A 20,502-nucleotide genomic window follows, 5' to 3' on the forward strand; every position below is an offset into this window, starting at 1 on the left:
CGAAATTTGAGATTAACCTGACTTGACTATCCTGTTTTATATGCCGACACTTTTATGTGGGGGCATTTGAAGCTACTGAGCTCTGAAAACACACAGGACGTAGAAGACACACAGAAGTAAGATCACTTTCCCCCAGTCTTTTCATTTCTTTCCACCACCTTTCTTCTAGTAACCCCTCTGTTTGGCTCATTATTTTCAGATGACCCCCTTTACTAACCTCTGCTTTGGAGGAGTAGTGAAGTCATGGATAACCCATACAGGCCCTGTCGTTCAGCAGAGGTGAACCCTCTGGCCCCCAGGAGCACAGGTGCAGCCCTGAGCTTAGGTCCCCTGCAGGGAGGCTGCGGTGGCCGCCCGCGGGCCGAGGTCCTGGAGTTGGACAGGCGGCAGCGCCCACACCCAGGTCTGCTCTGCAGAACAACAGTGGGGGGGGGGTGTGTTTCTGGTCTCAGGAGGTTAAGTCGTTTTCCTTGGAGACATTGTTTAATGATTTTATTATCACCACCTCGCTGATTCTGAGAACTCAGATTAGCTGACACATTTAACCTGAAAGAAAACTAACTATAGGTCACCGAGTAGAATGAAATATCAATAGCGTGCTGGCAGTGATTGACTTCTTACTTGACTGAAAACTAGAATAGTATGGAATTGGATGGCAGGTGTGTTTCTTGTGGTACTTCCAGCTGTTTGCCCCTGAGAAGTAGATTAGATGTTTCTGAAAGAGTGTATGTGTGTGTGCAGATTTCTGGTGCAAATAAATAGTGTTTATTAAACCCTGTAAATCCAGAACCTATGCCCTAGAGAGTAGTTTATGATTTGGTAAAGTTACATAATATAAGTACGTCTGAAATAGTTATACTTGGGTTACAGAGTATTGGCAGTTCAAGGTGGGATGAAATTCTGGAGGACCATGAAAGCCAAGAGTTTGGATGTAATGTAAGAGGCAGGCAGTTGGTGTGAGTTCTAGACCAGGCAACTGATATGAAGGAAGTGGGATTTAAAAAGCGTTAATTAGGCAGTTGCAGAAAAATGAGAGTAAAGTCATGACCATGTTGACAAGTGCCATATAATTGAGGAAAGAGGTTTTCGGTTTTTTCTTTCCCCCATGACTTATAATGCCCAGATTGTTGTGTGGGGAGTTTGGACACTGGGCATAAATGATTAAAGAGTCAGATTCTCAGGGGGTTGAGCCGGGGTGAGTGGACATCCGTTTTCGTATCAGCATTTGCAGAGTGTAGATGAACCTGTGAGAGCAGATGGACTGGAAGCTTCGATGAACCTGGACGCCTCCTCTAGCATGTTGACAGGGGAGCGTCCTGTTCAGAGAGGCATGAGAGGAGCGTGGACATGACCTTTTTAACCAGCACCATTACTTTAGCAGTGACTGAGGTATTTCTTGGTTTATAGGGTGTGGCCCATCTCATTCTAGGAAAGCTTATCTGAAAATCCAGGCTTAGAAAAGAAGATAAATTAAGGAATAATTGCATTTAAGAGGACTCTTCATTTTCATCCAGATTCATCATAAAGTTCATTTTAAATAGCTGGACTTAGTCACTTAAAAGAGAATATAATTCACCAAAATTTGGTTAGCGCACAGCCTTAGGGCTATACTAATTCATGCACCTATCATTCAAATATTATCTTCCATCCCTAGCAAGAGATGCTAGTAACATGAAAAATTGTTAGCAGTAAAAATCTTTGCAGTGGGGAAAAATGAGGTTTTTAATAACCAGTTGTTCATAGTACATGTGATGGACTCTGACGATCTGTGCTCTTACACTGTTTGATTATTTCTGACAGTCCCTTTTTCCCTTCCCTCTTTACAGGTGTATTTAGCCCGCAAGGAAGGATCATCTTACGCTTACATTTCCTGGAAGTTTGAATGTGGGTCAGTTGGCCTAAAAGTAGATAGTATTTCCATTCGGACAAGTAGTCAGACCTTTGAGACCGGGACAGTACAGTGGAAACTGAGATCTGATACCGCACAAGCGGAACTGACAGGCGGTAAGCATCTGACTGGAGAACTGATCATAAAGGGTGTGTTTAATGCTCTGAAGAGCAATTGTACTTATTTGAAATGTAGTTAAGGGTTTTTCTTACCCTGGAGTTATTCATACTACTACAGTTAAAAAAAAAATGTTTCATTTAAAACCTGTAGTTTAACCTCATTATAATAAAAGGCCTCATGTTTCTTATTGTAAAGCACAAATGGAAAGAGAAAAATCATTTATTTTTCAGAGGACACATTTCCTCCATAAAGAATAATTTGTATTTATTTTTTAAGGGTTGATTTTTACCTATAAGGTAGTTATATAAAATGCATTCAAAGCTATCTCTGTGTTCTTATCGAAAGCAAAGTGTTAATTTTTTTTTCCTCCAATAGATAAAACACTTCGCTCCTATCACGACTTTTCTGGGGCCACTGAAGTTACTCTGGAAGCAAAATTAAGCAGAGGAGATGGTGTTGTTGCTTGGCAACACACCCAGCTGTTTAGACAAAGCTTAAACGACCATGAAGAAAATTGTTTGGAGATAATTATAAAATTCAGTGACCTTTGAGAACCTGAACATTACAGAGAAGCTGGCAGTAATCGAGGACAGAGCTTGTTCTAAAGTAGTCTGTGGGTGCCGTGCATGCTTAGTTGGCAGTCTGCTCCCCTCTGGTAGCACATTTCCCTGTTGGCTATCCATCATGTAACCCTCATGAAAATATGTCTTTATACCATGGACCATAATGAAACCTCAAATTAAAAGCTCCCTTCCATATGTGACTCTGATTTGGAGTGAAATCTTAGTGCCCCACTATGAGAATTTAACTTAAAAATTGTAATTGTTGGCTTTAAAAGTAAAGTGAAGGTATTCATGACTAAATGCTATTCAGGATTATGATGAAATCTTCAGCTAATAATAGTAATTTGACAGTTTCTGATCAGCCTTTAATTTTTCCATAAGTAGCTGAAATAGATTTCCTAAGGTTTTAAATTTTTAATAAATGTGAACATGAATCCCATGTTATAATGCATGAAAATTTTTATGATTGTAAATATGTAGGCATTTAAGAAATAAATTATTTTGCGTTACATCTTTTTTAGTGGTTACTTTGGCTAAATAAAAATCTTAAGTATGCTAAACATTGAAAACCACTTGAATAGCCAAGAATTATGAAAACAACATTGCATAAATTCAAAGATATATTATAAATCCATGGTATGTGGGCACTTCTGAAAATGCTTTACTGTTGAGTTTATTTTTGAGTATTTTTATCTACCTCATTGAATAAAGTGTTTTTTCTTGACTTTGAAACTATGTAACTGTATTATTCAGTATCCATACGATATATCAAGAGTTTTCATGCTGTGCTGGGTGTAACTTCTCCAGTTAAACTGAGTAAACATGTGTGAAGTGTTTGTGTGCAAGAGTGCTGGGGGCGGTGAGAAAGATGACCCCTGCAGCCCCAACCCGCAGAGGCCTGTGTTGGCAGTCTGCAGAGGGGGTGCCCAGTTCTCCTGGCCAGAAAAGTACCTTCTCAGACTTTCTCCCCCTGTGTCGCCCATAACGCGTTTACAAGCATAAAATACCTACTGAAATTCTGAAACAATGGTATTATATTTTGTTTTTAATTGTAGTCAAACTCTGTTGAGGATCACTTTCTTGCTGAAAACTTACATTTAAAAGAAAAGTAGCTTGTACCTCTAAATTTATTAATATGTCTTGAATATTAGAAATTTTTCTGGAACTCTCAAACTGTGAAGTTAATCACAGATCATGGAGTGGCCAAATAGGTAAACTTGGGGAGACCTGACTCCCACCTATCTTGTGAAGTGTCTGGTTTCAGCACAGTAAGCATTTGGGTGGTAAATGGACCAAGACTCCTTGTGAGAAAAACTTGAGCAGGACAAGCAGTCTCATAAAGACGCTTGCTCCTTGAAAGAAAAGCTATGACAAACCTAGACAATACATTAAAAAGCAGAGACGTCACTTTGCCAACAAAGGTCCGTCTAGTCAAAGCTATGGTTTTTCCAGTAGGCATGTGTGGATGTGAGAGTTGGACCATAAAGAAAGCTGAGTGCTGAAGAATTGATGCTTTTGAACTGTGGTGTTGGGGAAGACTCTTGAGAGTCCCTTGGACTGCAAGGAGATCCAACCAGTCCATTCTAAAGGAAATCAGTCCTGAATATTCACTGGAAGGACTGGTGCTGAAGCTGAAACTCCAATCTTTGGCCACCTGATGCGAAGAACTGACTCCTTGGAAAAGACCCTGATGCTGGGAGGGATTGGGGGCAGGAGGAGAACGGGAAATTGGTCATCGGTGGTCTGACCAGCATCTTCTTGATTGTTTTAGGTACAGTTAGTTTTCACTTCCTGGGTTGATTTGTTCCCATTTCATTGAAACCAGTTCTCAAAACTGTGACAGCTTATGTCATGGACTAAAGCCTGGTGTGCTGCAGTCTGTGGGATCACAGACACGACTGAGCGACTGAACAACAACAATGTCATGGCTACAGTTGGTCATCATGCATTTAACTGCTTGCACCTGATGGGAGTTGCAGCATAAGACAGCTCACAGGAAATGGCCCAGAAAATTATCTGTTGCCCTTGGCGTTGGTGTGTTAGTCGCTCAGTCGTGTCTGACTCTTTGGGAACCTAGGGACTGTAGCCTGCCAGGCTCTTGTGTCCATGGGATTCTCCAGGCAAGTATACTGAAGTGGGTTGCCATCTCCTCCTCCAGGGGATCTCCCCTACCCAGGGATTGAACCTCGATCTCCCAAATTACATGCAGATTCTTTACTGTCTGAGCCACCAGGGAAGCTCCTTGGACTGCTTGTTGTGGAGGAAGGTCATTGCTGTGCTAGGAGGCCTCTTGAGCAGGTGTGGAGAGGAACCAGGGACTCCCTCCAGCCCCGTCCAGACTTCAGGGACGCCTCAGGAGAAGGAGTCACATAGTTGGACCTGCCAAGCTGAACCACTACTGAATTCCTAATGCACAGAGTGGTTTTTTTAAAATGTGTGTTTATAGAGCATGAGGTTGCTGTCATGGCCTGAATGTTTGTGTACCCTCCCCCAAATTCATGCATTGAAATCCTAACCCCCAAATGTGATGGTGTTAGGAGGTGGGGCCTTTGGGAGAGAATTAGGACATGAAGGTGGGACCTTCTTGAATGGGTTTCTTGCCCTTAGGAGAAGAGAGGGGAGAACCTCAAGAGAGGCCATCGGAAACCAGGAAGAGGGGAGGGCGTCCAGCAGGGACTCGGCTGGATCTCAGAGCTTCTAGCGCTGTGAGAGATGTGTGTTTGCTGCTGAAGCCTCCAGTCTATGCGATTTGTTACTGCGGCCCAAAGTAGACCAGTTAATTAAAACAGCGTTGCTCTTTTTGCCAATCTGATGGGTGAAAAATACCTAGTTTTAACTTCCATTTCCTTGATTACTGTGAGATTTCAGTTTATCTTGTTCATTAGCCAGGTTGGTTCCCTCTTTAAATGTTACCTACGTATACAGTCATCCCTCAGTATCCACAGGGGTTTGGTCTAGGACTGTCTACAGGTACCAAACCCAAGGATACTCCTCAGTTCCCTTATATAATATGCCATGGTATTTGTACACAACTTACACACATCCTCTTGTATACTTTAAATCATCTCTAGATTGCCTATAACGCCTAATACAATATAAACATGCTATGCAAATAGTTTCTGGTATGAGGCAGATTCAAGCTTTGTTTTTTTGGCACTTGCTGGAATTTTTTCAGAATTTTAAGAGTTTTTTTTTTTTTTTTTTTTTACTGAATGAAAGATTCTTTACATTTATGGTACTTTAAAATTTTCCAAAGTTTCACACAATGATTTCATATGATCCCGTAATAACCCTTCTTTTATTCCCTACCTCTCTATTGCCCCTACCTGCTTCTCTCTCCACTGGTAGCCACTAGTTTGTCCTCTGTATCTGTGAGTCTGTTTTTTGTTTGTTTGTTTGTTTTATTCACTAGTTTGTTGTATTTTTTATATTCTACTTAGAGGTGATATATGATAAATCTGTCTTCCTCTTTCTGATTTGCTTCACTTGGTATGATCACCTCTGGTCACGTCTATGTTGCTGCAAAAGACATTGTTTCATTCTTTTTTGTGACCAACACACCAGTGTGTATACGTACTGCGTCTTCTTCGTCCAGCCCTCTGCTGATGGACATTTAGGTTGCTTCCCTACCCTGGCTGTTGTGCACAGTGTTGCTGTGGACACTGGGGTGTCCTGGGGTGCTGTATCTTTTCGGATTATCCTTTTGTCTGAATATATGCCCATGGATGAGACTGCCAGATGATCTGGTAGTTCTATTTTAAGCTTTTTAAGAGACCTCCATATTGTTCTCCATGATGACTGCACCAACTTCCATTCCCACCAACTAAACCATGATTTCTGCCGTTACGGTCTGTGTGAGACAGTACTCTGCCGCTTCACTCTGTGTTTTTCTGCTGACTGGCGGCTGAGCACCTTTTTACATTTGTTGATCGTTTGAGCTCCCTGCTCTGCAGTTGCCTGTTGGGATAGTTTGCCCCCTTTTCAGTTGGATTCTTTGTCCTTTTCTTACTGATGCTTAGTTCTTTATATATTGGTACAGGAGTCGTCTGCCTGCTTTATATCTGTCTCCATCCATGATCCATCTTTTAAATAAATATGTTGATGATCCTTGTCCAGACAGAAACAACAGAGGGCCCTCTTCTCTACAGGATCTATTTAGGAAAATAACAACCTTTGACTGTACACCCTTTTATAAGCCCTCAAGCCAGTCTTAACTAGAAAAAGGGCTTTGTGGAAAGAACAGGAACAAAGCTATATCTGGTGGCAATAAAGAATAGTGTGTTGAATTCCTGATGTTCTTGAAATATAATACTGAATGAAATTCCATGTGTGATGGTGGTATGCTTACAATCGGAGAACATTTAGAGAGCTTAGAGAAGAACAAATGCTTGAAGGCATTCTCATGCTAAATTCTTTGGTGGAAAGAAAACCTGTCATCTGAAACGTAATGATATCCCTTACAGATGTGTAAAAACTAAAAAAAAAAAGGCAAAGAAGACCTTTGATCTTCACTTAATAAATATGGAACCATCAAAGCTCTTGTACTCCTCGTAAACTTAAATTTGTAACAGATTAAATGCCAAGGGAGAAGGATGGCAGGGAAACTGTAAAATGAATCACAAAGTAGCTGAATTAAAAAAGAGGCCAGCTGAGGAAATGTACACTGTAATTTCAACTGGATTCAAATCATTTCTCAGGATAAGGAGTGTCTGTACCAAATGGTCACACAATCAAGTCACACATCTTTGCCACTAAAGGGAAATTAAGGTATTTCTTCATTAATAAAATACTATTATCCTAAGAATGCCAGGTAGCAGAGAAGCTGCCCAAAGCGGGTGGTGCAGACCTGAGTACCATTTTTCCTTGTCCACGCCCGGTGGGAAGGGGCGGCTCCACTGAGGTGTCACGAGATGGCTGTGCTCCCCAGCCCACCAGCCAGCTGCGGCAGGTGCTGCCCCTCCCGCCCTCCTCCCCCTGGTCCGAGGGCACTCCCACCCAGCCCTACACCCCCAGGAGCCGCGGGAATGGCTTGCTAACCAACAGGCAATCAACTTGCTAACCAACTTGCTTGCTAACCAACAGGAAACCATCACTACTTTTAATACACATGCTCAGTAAGAGAATGGAAGTAGCCTACATTAGATTTCTCAGATTCTCCACATCATAATTCATAAATCAACATTTGAGGGAAAATTTTCATTTTGTTTTGTGAAAACAAGTTAATTATTTTTCTGAGAATGCAGTGTTGCCTTTCAGCCTCGTCTTCTGAAAATATAATTTTGATTTCACTGAAGAAGGAATTACATACGGATTATACTGTTTATGAAATAATTCCTATTTTAAACTGTTTGTGATGTATTACAATGGGAACATACAAATGGAAACAGGAAGAAAAGAAATGGCAAGTTGCATATTTGATATTCTGCTATTTCCCTTTTGTCTGGTGACACCTCACAGCACACAGGATCCTTCAGGCAGTGCTTCCCAGAGTGAGGGGTTAAATCTGCATTTAACCATCTGAGGTTAAATGCAGATTCCTGGGCCTTGTGCAGGAGATATTAAGTCAAAACACTGGGGTTAGGCCTAGAGAATTTGGTTTATTAACAAGTCCCTGATTCTTTTTTTTTAATTAAACTTACTTGAACTGGAGGATAATTACAATATTGTGATGGTTTTTTGCCACACATCAACTTGAATCAGCCACCAGTATACATGTGTCCCCCGCATCCTGAACCCTCCTCCCACTTCGCTCCCCACCCCATCCCTCTGGGTTGTCCCAGAGCACTGACTCTGGGTGCCCTGCTTCCTGCATTGAACTTGCACTGGTCGTGTATTTCACAGATGGTAATGCACATGTTTCAGTGCTGTTCTCTAAGTCATCCCACCCTCGTCTTCTCCCACTGAGTCCTAAAGTCTGCTCTTTACATCTGTGTCTCCTTCATGTAGGATCGTCAGTACCATCTTTCTAAATTCCATATATATGCATTAATATACAGTATTTGTCTTTCTCTTTCTGACTTATTTCACTCTGTATAATAGCCTCCAGTTTCATCTACCTCGTTTGAACTGACTCAAATGTGTTCCTTGTAATAGTTGAGTAATACTCCATTGTGTATATGTACCACAGCTTCCTTATCCATTCGTCTGCTGATGGACAGCCAGGTTGCTTCTGTGTCCTAGCTATTGTAAACAGTGCTGCAATGAACATTGGGGTACATGTGTCTCTTTCAATTCTGGTTTCCTTGGGGTGTATGACCAGCAGTGGGATTGCTGGGTCATTTGGGAGTTCTGTTCCCAGTTTTTTAAGGAATCTCCACACTGTTCTCCAAAAGGGCTGTAGTGGTTTGCATTCCCACCAACAGTGTAAGAGTGTTCCCTTTGCTCCACACCCTTTCCAGCATTTATTGTTTGTAGACTTTTTGATGATGGCCATTCTGACTGGTGTGAGATGATAGATACCTCATAGTGGTTGTGATTTGCATTTCTCTAATAATGAGTGATGTTGAGCATCTTTTCATGTGTTTATTAGCCATCTGTATGTCTCGGAAGAAATGTCTGTTTAGGTCCTTTGTCCACTTTTTGATTGGGTTGTTCATTATTCTGGTATTGAGTTACATGCACTGCTTGTCCATACCATTTCTATCCTTTATCAAGCCCATCTTTGCATGAAATGTTCCCTTGGTATCTCTAATTTTCTTGAAGAGATCTCTAGTCTTTCCCATTCTGTTGTTTTCCTCTATTTCTTTCAACTGATCGCTGAGGATGGGTTTCTTCTCTCTTCTTGCTATTCTTTGGAACTCTGCATTCAGATGCCACCTTATGCGAAGAGTTGACTCATTGGAAAAGACTCTGATGCCGGGAGGGATTGGGGGCAGGAGGAGAAGGGGATGACAGAGGATGAGATGGCCGGATGGCATCACTGACTCGATGGACGTGAGTCTGAGTGAACTCCAGGAGTTGGTGATGGATAGGGAGGCCTGACGTGCTGCAATTCATGGGGTCGCAAAGAGTCGGACATGACTGAGCGACTGAACTGAACTGAGCTGCTTGTATATTTTTGGAGAATAATTCTTTGTCAGTTGCTTCATTTGCTATTATTTTCTCCCATTCTGAAGGCTGTCTTTTCACCTTGCTTATAGTTTCCTTCATTGTGCAAAAGATTTTAAGTTTAATTATGTCCCATTCATTTATTTTTGCTTTTATTTCCATTAAAAATAAGACAAGAGTGCCCACTCTCAACTAATATTCAATATAGTTTTGGAAGTCCTAGCCACAGCAATCAGAGAAGAAAAAGAAATAAAAGGAATCCAGATTGGAAAGGAAGAAGTAAAACTCTCACTGTTTGCAGATTACATGATCCTCTACATAGAAAACCCTAAAAATGTCACCAGAAAATTACTAGAGCTAATCAATGAATATAGTAAAGTTGCAGGATATAAAATCCCTTGCATTCCTAGACACTAACAATAAAAAATCAGAAAGAGAAATTAAGGGGAAAATCCCATACACCATTGCAATGAAAAGAATAAAATAACTTAGGAATAAATTTACATAAAGAAACAAAAGACCTATGTATAGGAAACTATAAAACGCTGATGAAAGAAATAAAAGATGACACAAATAAATGGAGAAATATACCATGTTCTTGGATTGGAAGGATCAATATAGTGAAAATGAGTGTACTACCCAAAGCGATCTATAGATTCAACTCAATCCCTAGCAAACTACCAATGGTATTTTTCACAGAACTAGAACAAATAATTTCACAATTTGTATGGAAACACAAAAGACCTTGAATAGCCAAAGCAATCTTGAGAAAAATTGGAGGATTCCTGACTTCAGACTATACTACTAAGCTACAGTCATCAAAATAGTATGGTACTGGCACAAAGACAGAAATATAGGTCAATGGAACAAAACAGAAAATCCAGAGATAAATCCATGCATCTATGGACGCCTTATCTTTGACAAAGGAGGCAAAAAAAGTCCATGATTCTTAAATGGACAAACATTTGGTATCTTCTGTGCTAGCCTAATTCTCTCATTTTTATGAGGAAATTGAAGATCAGGGAGGTTTAAACATTAGTCCAGGACCACACAGCGAGTTAGCAGCTCCTCACCCAGTGCCTGGTGTTTGGAAGCCTCAGCTATTGCTAACCTGTCTCATTCTCATTTTTACCAGGATTTTACTGTTGTGATATTCTTTTGTTCTTTCCCTCACATTATTATGTACTAGCATCATTATCATTTGCATCATTATGTTCATTTTTTTTTAATTTAATAGAAAAGGAATTTGTTTTCTGGTTCTCTCAATTCTTAGAGCAGACCAAGGTTACCTCCAATGGGAGAGAGGAAAAAAGAGAGAGAAAGAAAAAAAACTGGTGTTCTAGATTAACTGAGGCTGCTTCTTTGCATCCTGTTTCACTTTGGACTCCCTGAAATTTGTCTTCTATCTCTCCGCTGTTCGGCAAGCCCCTTAATTCCAGGAACTACGTGCTATTCTTTTTTGTTACCCCAGCACCCAGAAGGGTTGGAGTCAGGCTGCAAGGATAAGCAGATAAACTCCAGAGTGAAAGGAACCCCAAGTGGGTTGTTCCAGCCTCTCCAGGGAACTGCTACTCTGCGGATATATTTAGCAGTTTTGCCCCAGGACACATACACATTTTGCACCCACTGTGCTGTGCATTCACTGAAGGTCTGCTTCTCCGCTCTTCTGTATCTTTACTAGTCTCCACATGGGTATCTTCCCATCCTCCCTTGGTCACCAGGGACTCGCTCTCAACCCGCATTCTAGTTCTTTTTCTGTTTGGATATATCAGCATACTCCACATTGGTTTTGTTACCCTAATCATTTCAACCAGTGCTGGTATTATTATTATTTAAATTAAAATCTGTGGTTGAAATAATCACTGGTGGTTTGGCAGCTAGCAGCACGTACCACATCCTAAAACTTTTTTTGTGTGTGTGGTGGTCAATCTTTATCCATCTTTCAGTCCTCTTTTACCAAAAAGATCCTTTACCCAAGCTCCATTTTGAGTCCTCTTTCTAATTTCACTATTCCCCTTTTATTTATTTATTTTTGGCTGTGCTGGGTCTTTGCTGCTAAGTGGGCTTTTCTTTAGTTGCAGCTACTAGTGTGAAGGCTACTCTATTTGTGGTGCGTGGGCTTCTCATTGCGGTGTCCTCTCTTGTGGAGCCACGGGCTCTAGGGCTTGAGGACTTCAATAGTTGCAGCACACGGGCTCAGTAGTTGCAGTTCCCAGGCTCTAGAGCACAGGCTCAGTAGTCGTGGGGACCAGGCTTAGTTGCCCTGCAGCCTGTGGGATCTTCCCGGATCAGGGATCAAACTGATGTCCCCTGCATTGCAAGGTGGACTCTCTGCTGCTGGACCACCAGGGAAGCCCTGTTATAGAACGGTGCATATCTCGTGGTCTCACTGATCAGCCTGGACCTATCTGACTCCCGTGGTTAGACTTCATGCTGACACCGCGGGAATGTCTGAGCTCCCCACCTCCAGCCACAGAGTTTCCTTTCCGTGCAGCCAGGCCATTTGCCCCCCTCAGACCCAGCCGAATCTGTACCAGGAATTATTTCAGGTACGGGAAATACAGCAACAAGAGAGCACTCTTGGACCTTGTGGCATTTGTATTTTGGAGAAGGAAGTAGCTTTTAAGCAAGATACGCACATACCTTTAGATAGGGATATGCAGACAAACAGATTTTTAAGTAGTGATAAATTCCAGTGAAAAAATATTATGTTACCAATACATAAAGTGAGTCTGATGCACCAAGAGTGACTTGCCTGTAATGAACCAAGCTGCCTCCCCAGCCGCCAAACTGAATGACCAACAGTTGGGTCTGTCTGTCCTGCCTGCCCTCACCTGCATCTGACAGGTGATGGTTACAGAGAACACACTACCGTCCATGACCATCTCTCACTGTAAGCAGTGAGTAACTGATTTTGTACAATTCCTTGAGCTGGCCACAAACATCCCCTGCATCTGTGTGTCCTTGGGATAAGCCCGACACACTTTTTCTTCATACAAAAAATTTCACTCCCCCGTGTATCATGTGAGTGATATTAACCGCGGCCCCCACGTGTGGAGGGACTGGCAGTTGGCTGAGTGGTACGGGAGTAAATGTTGATGAGGAAACGGCAGCAAAACAGCGCTTGTCAGCATCTTTACTTGGACCAAATCTGCACCTTTGCTTTGGTCTCACTATTTTCCAGTAGTCATGTATGGATGTAAGAGTTGGACCATAAAGAAAGCTGAGCACTGAAAAATCGATACTTTCAAACTGAGGTGTTGGAGAGACTCTTGAGAGTCCCTTGGACTGCAAGGAGATCCTACCAGTCCATCCTAAAGGAAATCAATCCTGAATATTTATTGGAAGGACTGATGCTGAAGCTCTAATACTTTGGCCACCTGGCGAAGAACTGACTCACTGGAAAAGACCCTGATGCTGGGAAAGATTGAAGGCAGGAGGAGAAGGGGATGACAGAGGATGAGATGCTTGGATGGCATCGCTGATGCAATGGACATGAGTTTGAGTAAACTCTGGGAGTTGGTGATGGACAGGGAGGCCTGGTGTGCTGCAGTCCACGGGCTCGCAAAGAGTCGGACATGACTGAGTGACTGAACTGAACTGAACACTTAATACTTTGTCAGCCCCAGTGCAGCCACTCGATCACATAGTCATATAGGTTTAAGTAAGTTCCCCCTGAGTCTGTTTTATTGTGTGGCACACAGAGACATTCCAGCATCTCAAGAATGTGGTGAGAACTGGAGATATTTCCTGGAAAGTATTGGCATAGCACTTGGGTATACTAGGACCCAGGGCATGCCAGTGGTCAGGGTCATTGGTCTGCCCTCTCCCTAGAGAGCCAGGCCTGGCCAGGCTGTATATTCTTCGTGCATTTTGGCCTTGGCCACTCCCGCTCACATACCTTTCTCCTCTCCTTCATAATCTGGCTTCATGTTTGTCATCTTTTGTAAATTTGCAGTTCCTGTTTTCAAAAATGTAGCTAGAAAATGAGCAATATTGAAGATATGTAGTAGAATGCAGTATTATTTAATTGAAAGCAATTAAAATTGGGGATTTTTTCTTAAAAGTTTTTCTTATATGTTCACTATAGGAAAAAAAACTAAAATACAGATAAGCACAAATCACCTGTAACCCCATTGCTCAGAGATTATCACTTTTTAGATTTTGATATTTGTCTTTTCATACATAGGGATACACATTTTAAAGTTCATGTTATCTTTTTTTTTTTTCAAAAATAGAATTTCACTATACATCCTGTTTTGTAATGTAAATGTTTGTGAATCATAATGTGCTTTTCAATTTGTAATCATTTTATCACAGGCTTTTCTCTGGTTGTGGCAAGAGGGGGCTACTCTCTAGCTGCAGTGAACAGGCGTCTCATTGTGATGGCTCCTTTTGCTGCAGATGTTCCCAAGCACAGGGGCTTAGCTCCTCCACAGCATGTGGGATCTTCCCCGACCAAAGACTGAACCCATGTCTCCTGCATCAGCAGGCAGAGTCTTTACTGCTGAGCCACCAAAGAAGCCCTTTTCACTATTTTTTATGATTGCATAGTAATCAACTATACAAAGTCATTGTCATTTGAAGCACACCAATCTCTTGTTAGATTTTTAATGGTTTGATTAGTTTGTTGTTCCATTTTGATTCTTGTCAGGGTTTTTTTTTTTTTTTAAGAGAAAGAGGTACATAAAAAAGAAAAGACAGCTCTTAGCAAATATTTCCCCCCAAAGATCAAGATACCTGGAACGTGTTCTGAAATGATGCAGATTCAGTCTAGTTTCCCATACTTTTAGTTGCATCTTAGTGATGGAACCAATTCATCGTGACCAACACAAAGCACTGAGTTCCCTCCTCGCTCCTATACATGGAGCGTGATAGTGGGAACTGAGGTGGCAGGACAGCGTTCAAGAACCTGCTCGGCTCCTCAGCACAGAACTAATACTTTAGGAGGAGAAAATACGTAAGCCTGGGTTTTATAAAGACCCTTTTGATTTACTCTAATATAAATTAAATCAGCCAGATTTTGTGGTTTGTGTCATTGCTACAGAGATGCTCTTTAAATTCAAATCTCAAATTTATTAACTATTTAAACACATGGGACATCAAGCATACCATTTCCCGATCTTCTGGTTTCCTACTTCCTTATCCTGTGCTTAAAAAAAAAAATGCAATTTCCTTGCTTACTCTCATGTAATGTAAAGATGAACTGAGCGTGCTCACAACTGGAAAGGACTTCCATGATCTGTGGCTGATACAGTTGGCATTACAGGACACCAGTCATTCTGAAGAGGATGTGAGATGAAAACAGGATGAGGGATTCCCTGGCGGTCCAGTGGTTAGGAACCAACTCTTCCACTGCCGAGGGCATGACTTCAGTCCCTCGTCAGGAAACTAAGATCCCACGAGACATGTGACACAGCCAAAAAATTTAATAATAATTAACTTAAAATGGAAAACATCTCTTAAAAGACCATAAAAACTTAAATAAAAAAAAACCATAAAATAAAATGGAGGCTGATGGTGGAGTACAGGCCAGGTAGTCCTGGAGCTGCAGACAACAAAGCACAGACATGGATGTTCCCATTCTTAGAATTCCAAGGTCCACAGGGAGCTAAACACTCTGGCTTCTGGGATCTACTTTAAAGAGAACAGCAGACTAACTCAGCAGTAGGCAAGAGAGGCGTAGCCCCAGTCTCCTGAGAAGCTGCCCACAGGGGCAAAGTTTGACTCTATTGACCGTCAACTGGCAAGATGTAGACAGTATTTGCCAACAAAGGTCCATCTAGTCAAGGCTATGGTTTTTTCCAGTAGTCATGTATGGATGTGAGAGCTGGACTATAAAAAAAGCTGAGCGCTAAAGAATTGATGCTTTTGAACTGTGGTGTCGGAGAGACTCTTGAGAGTCCCTTGGACAGCTAGGAGATCCAACTAGCCCACCCTAAAGGCAATCAGTCCTGAATATTCATTGGAAGGACTGATGCTGAAGCTGAAACTTCAATACTTGGCCACCTGATGTGAAGAACTGACTCATTGGAAAAGACCCTGATGCTGGGAAAGATTGAAGGCCAGAGGAGAAGGGGATGACAGAGGATGAGATGGTTGAATGGCATCACTGACTCAATGGACGTGAGTTTGAGTAAGCTCCGGGAGTTGGTGATGGACAGGGAGGCCTGGCATGATGCAGTCCATGGAGTCGCAAAGAGTCAGACACGACTGAGCAACTGAACTGAGCCAGTATTCATTGTAGAAGAAAGTAAGGTTTCCAAAGATACCTCTCAGCTTTCTGTAATTGGTGTTCTCCCTGACCTGCATTCATTCAGTTCAGTTCAGTCGCTCAGTCGTGTCCGACTCTTTGCGACCCCAGTCCTCCCAGTCCATCACCAGCTCCCGGAGTCCACCTAAACCCATGTCCATCGAGTCGGTGATGCCATCCAACCAACTCATCCTCTGTCGTCCCTTTCTCCTCCCACCTTCAATCTTTCCCAGCATAGGGGTCTTTTCAAATGAGTCAGCTCTTCGCATCAGGTGGCCAAAGTATTGGAGTTTCAGCTTCAACATCAGTCCTTCCTGCATTCATTAATGGAAGGTAAATGTGGGAAAGTGTGCCTCATCGATTGCTTCTTTCAAAACTAACGAATGCATAAATTATGGAAGGCATAAATTGGGAAGCAAGTCCACGTACTCCAGATTCTCAGTTAATCAAGTCAGTCCAGCAATCATTTAGGGCAGCAGTCCCCAGCTTTTTAGGCACCATGGACCAGTTTCACGGAAGAAAAGTTTTCTGCAGACTGGGGAAGGGGGATGGTTTCAGGATGATTTAAACACGTTACTTTTATTGTGCACTCTATTGTTACTACATGGTGGTATATAATAACAGAATTATATAACTCGTCATAATGTGCAGTTCACAGTGGGTTCCTACTCCTATGAGAATCTAATGCCGCCCCTGTTCTGACAGGGGGCAGGGCTCAGGCAGGAAGAACCGCGATGAGGAGCAGCTGTAAGTGCAGATGAAGCTTTGCTGGTTGGCCTACTGCAAACCTCCTCCTGTGCAGCCCACAGACCAGTACCAGTCCATGACCCAAGGGCTGGGGACCCCTGAATTAGAGCCACTATCATCTTAAACTGAAGGTATTCTGTCCAAACCCAAAATCCAACTCCTCATCTCTGGGTGGTTCCCTTTCCATATTTTTCCAATTTCTACCAATAATGCCACTTTATTATGAAACTTTATCAGGTCCTCCTTGTCGATTATTCCTGTAAAATGTCTCTCTCCCACTCATTTCTTTGTCTTCCCACAACAGGACCCAGGCACTCATCCCTTCCTCATTGGTTTTTGTGCCTCTGGTCTCCCTTTTCTAAGATATTCTGTATATCACTGCCTGCTAACACGATATGTGATCTTTCTAAATTATTCATTTCATCGGGTCAGCCCTTGATTTCCCACAGATTTAATTCCTGGCACACAGTAAGTTGTTTTAAGAACTGTTGAAGGAACTCGATGACTGGTGAATGTGAGGTTTCAGTTCTATTTTAGCTTAAACATGTGATTCACTAAACTTGAACTAGTAACTGTAGAACTGCACTTCTTTTAGGTTTATTTTGCTTACAACTATTAAGTGAGGCATTGTAAAACAACCGCTGATGGTGAAATAAACTAAGGAGATGAAAGCGTTAAGGAAACATCTATCTTATGGAGTAATTTGAAGTCACAATCTAACTTTCACATCAAGAAAACTTGGGTCATTCACAATGTGTGTCTTAAGTTGAAGACACTGATCTTCATAATCCTCACTTGCAAATCAGCTTCATTAGTTTCTCCATCTCTATGTGTGCACAACCCTTCTTCCCATTCTTTTATTTTTAGATCCAGCCAACCTGCCCATCTTCTGTGAGCTGCTCATGAACAAGGCCATCCCTAAACAGAATTACAGCATCAGGGGTTTCGGCTTCTGCATAAGTGTTTGTAAATTACCTAAATTCATTGAACAAGTGGAGTTGAATGATTTTACTTCAAAAAGAAGTTTTACATGAAGTGTTCAGTGTTTAGGTTTGGGTTGCAAGTGCTTTCTCTTCTTCTGCATTCCCCCATCTTGGATTTGCAAAAGTTGTGACAATGTAACTTTCAACAAGGTTTCTAAGAACTTCAGATAAATCACAGAGCCCAGAATGATACATGTAATCCAAATTCACAGATTGAACAAAACCAATGAGTTGGTTAAAACAGTTCCTGCGGTGATTCTGGTATATCATCTCTTCTCATTTATCCCAGTTCTTTAGCAGAGTTATGTCTTAGAGCCCAAAGTATCAGCTGATAGGAGAGTTTGCTTTTCTCTCTCAGCTTAATTTTTATAAGTACTCCTGAAACTCCACAACTTGCTGATAAGTGACTGAAAATGAGGCAAACGAGGTAGATTCCCTAGGTCTCCTCTGGCGGCTTTGGATGAATGTGGATAATTAGCTCCTGAATGACTGGCTGCAATCTGCATATTTCTTTGGGTCATAGCTGGAAGGTCTTCAGCTCCCCTGACTGCACTCCACACTTTCTAATTGTGCGCTGGGGGTCAAGTTGCCCGTGTTCCAAGCAGACTGAGAAGAAATGTGGGGAGTTCTCTTATGTCTCACAGTTATTTAAAACCTGTACAGCTCTTCAGCTGTGGTAGGCTATTCTTGCCAGTAAGCTAAATTTAACATTCCTCTCAATGTGCTGCAATGAGGTTGCTACTATAAATTGCTGTTGTGTAGACTGCAACTTCAGAGAGCGGGTCTATGTGCAGAGGGCTCCAAGCCAACTTCTTGACAATCTTGCCTGCAGCCAGTGTGATAATACTAGGAATTACTTACTCTTCAGCACAAGACACACCTGTAGCAGAGTCTGAAAAGAGCCAACAACGACCTACGAGCCAGTCCCAGCTGACGTGGAAATCAGCAGGAATATATGACATAAAAGGTGAAAAATGCGGGCACTTCTTTGTATGCCTGATGGTCGGCATTATTTTAAAAATTGAAGGATTATTTTTATGTCGGAGCACTGTTTCCTTCTGAGGGCTTTTTGAACATTCAGTTTAGTATTATGAAGGTTTTGTTATTTGAATTAGGAAATGTCAAATGAGTATATATTGTAGATTTGATTCAGTCTGTACCATATAATGACAAGTCTTAAGTGTGGAAAATTGAAGCATATTTTACAGAGATTTTGGGGGAACATGCAAGGTTTTTTTTTCCCTCTTTTAAAATGAATGAATGCTTCTGATATTCATAAGCACAAACTTTAGTTTACTGTTGGCCTGTGTTCCATAAGTCTGATTTGAGCAATCAGTTATAGTGGAAATGCCAAGGACTTGTAAAAAAAAAAGCCAAACCTGGTTAAAATTTGGTCTATTATTTCTTAGCTGGATAAAGTCCCTTAATCTTTGAGAGACTCGTTTTATATGTATGGGGGACGAACAATATCTCCCTGAGTTGTTATAAAGCTTAAAGGGAATATATGTAAAATGCAAAGCCTAGCACGTGAGACATAGTAAGTATTCAATTAAGTTCAGTAATAGATTAGCAGTAGTAGTTGTCAGAACTTAGAATTAATAGCAGGAAGGTAGGTTACTTCTGCTATGCATTAAAATGAGATTTTGTGGATCAGCCTAGAAATCCCATCTAATTTTAAAACCAAAGTGAACAAGATTTTCTTCTTAAATTAAGGTTCAATTCCAAGATACAAAGCTGTTTCAGACCAATTTTTAAAAAACTCTCATGAGGGAATTAGCCTTTGGGGGAAGAAGCTTGTAGTTTTACAAGCTAAAGAAGCTTGTTGATTAAAAGAAAGCCACTGAAAATACTGGCAGTATTCTTGACCTGAAAGCCAGACACCTGCCAGTATTTGAGAAGAAGCAAAACAGAGACAACTTGCACTCCTCTTTTCATGTCTCCAGAGCTTCTGAGTTCGTCAGTGTGTCCTTGGGGGCTCCCTCAGGGGTCAGCCCCACTTCACAGATGCAGAAACTGAAGGTCAAGCAGAATCACTTGCCTGAAGTCACACAATGAGTTAACAGCAAAGTGGAAACTAGAATTAGTCCATTCTAGTTACAGAAACACGTGCGGAGTGTGTGCCAATAGTGGGCATATGGCCACAAGGGCTCCTCCCCAGCCCCTCCTCCCATACCACACACCCTCTAAGCCTCCTTCTCCAAGATTACAACTGTCCCTTCTGTTTGGACCAAGTAGGGCTCCATCCCTGTCTTTGTCCGTTTGCCTCTATAACAAAACATCAGTTCCATAAAGCGGGTGGCTTGTAAACAAGTTATTGCTCACAGCCCTGGAGGCTGGAAGTCGGTGCAGCTGGGCCCAGAGAGGGCCCCCTTTCTGGGCTGCAGGCGTCTGGTGGTGTCCTCATGGGGAGGAGCTCTCTGGAGCCTCTTTCAGGAGTCCCTAATCCCTGCTATGAGTGCTCCACCCTGGAGACTGAAGCATCTCCCAACGGCCCCGCCCACTGAAACCATCACATCAGATTTCAACAAAATAACCTGGGGGTGGGGCACAAACATTCGGAGCATTGCACTCCCTTTAACCAGCGCTCATGTATCCTGAAGGTCTCAGAAAACAGGAGCGATTTCTTGTTACAAGGCAGAGAGGTGCTGGGAATTCGAGTCCCCATCATGCAGATTGGCATATTTGTGTTGTTGACCACACACTAGCTGACAGCTAACAAACTGTCAGTTGGGAACCTCTTGAAGAATCAGAAGTTAAAGTGTCTGATTTTCTACAATTCAGTAACATTCTATTGTTCTCTTCAAAAAGGCTTGCTAACTGTTTGGTTTTGTGGGTTTTAACATCTTTTTAAATTGAAGTTTAGTTGATGTTTACAAGTGTTTCAAACTTAAAAACACACAC

At 41.9% G+C, this 20,502-nt stretch overlaps 1 protein-coding gene across 3 annotated transcripts in view; it reads left to right on the plus strand.

The window, feature by feature from the left end:
* NGLY1 (N-glycanase 1) overlaps positions 1-3,303 on the plus strand; it is a 58,412-nt gene extending 55,109 nt beyond the window's left edge. For 2 of the 3 annotated variants that reach the window (XM_027529701.1, XM_027529702.1), the window contains 2 exons: positions 1,827-2,004; positions 2,384-3,303. In XM_027529701.1, coding sequence (XP_027385502.1) covers positions 1,827-2,004; positions 2,384-2,559 — 354 coding nt within the window. In that variant the 3' untranslated portion in view covers positions 2,560-3,303. The remainder of the gene's footprint in view (positions 1-1,826; positions 2,005-2,383) is intronic. The other variant, XM_027529703.1, reaches the window with a different exon arrangement.
* Positions 3,304-20,502: the final 17,199 nt, after the last annotated feature.

This window comes from Bos indicus x Bos taurus, chromosome 27 (assembly GCF_003369695.1).
Source record: "Bos indicus x Bos taurus breed Angus x Brahman F1 hybrid chromosome 27, Bos_hybrid_MaternalHap_v2.0, whole genome shotgun sequence".
NCBI lineage: Eukaryota > Metazoa > Chordata > Mammalia > Artiodactyla > Bovidae > Bos > Bos indicus x Bos taurus.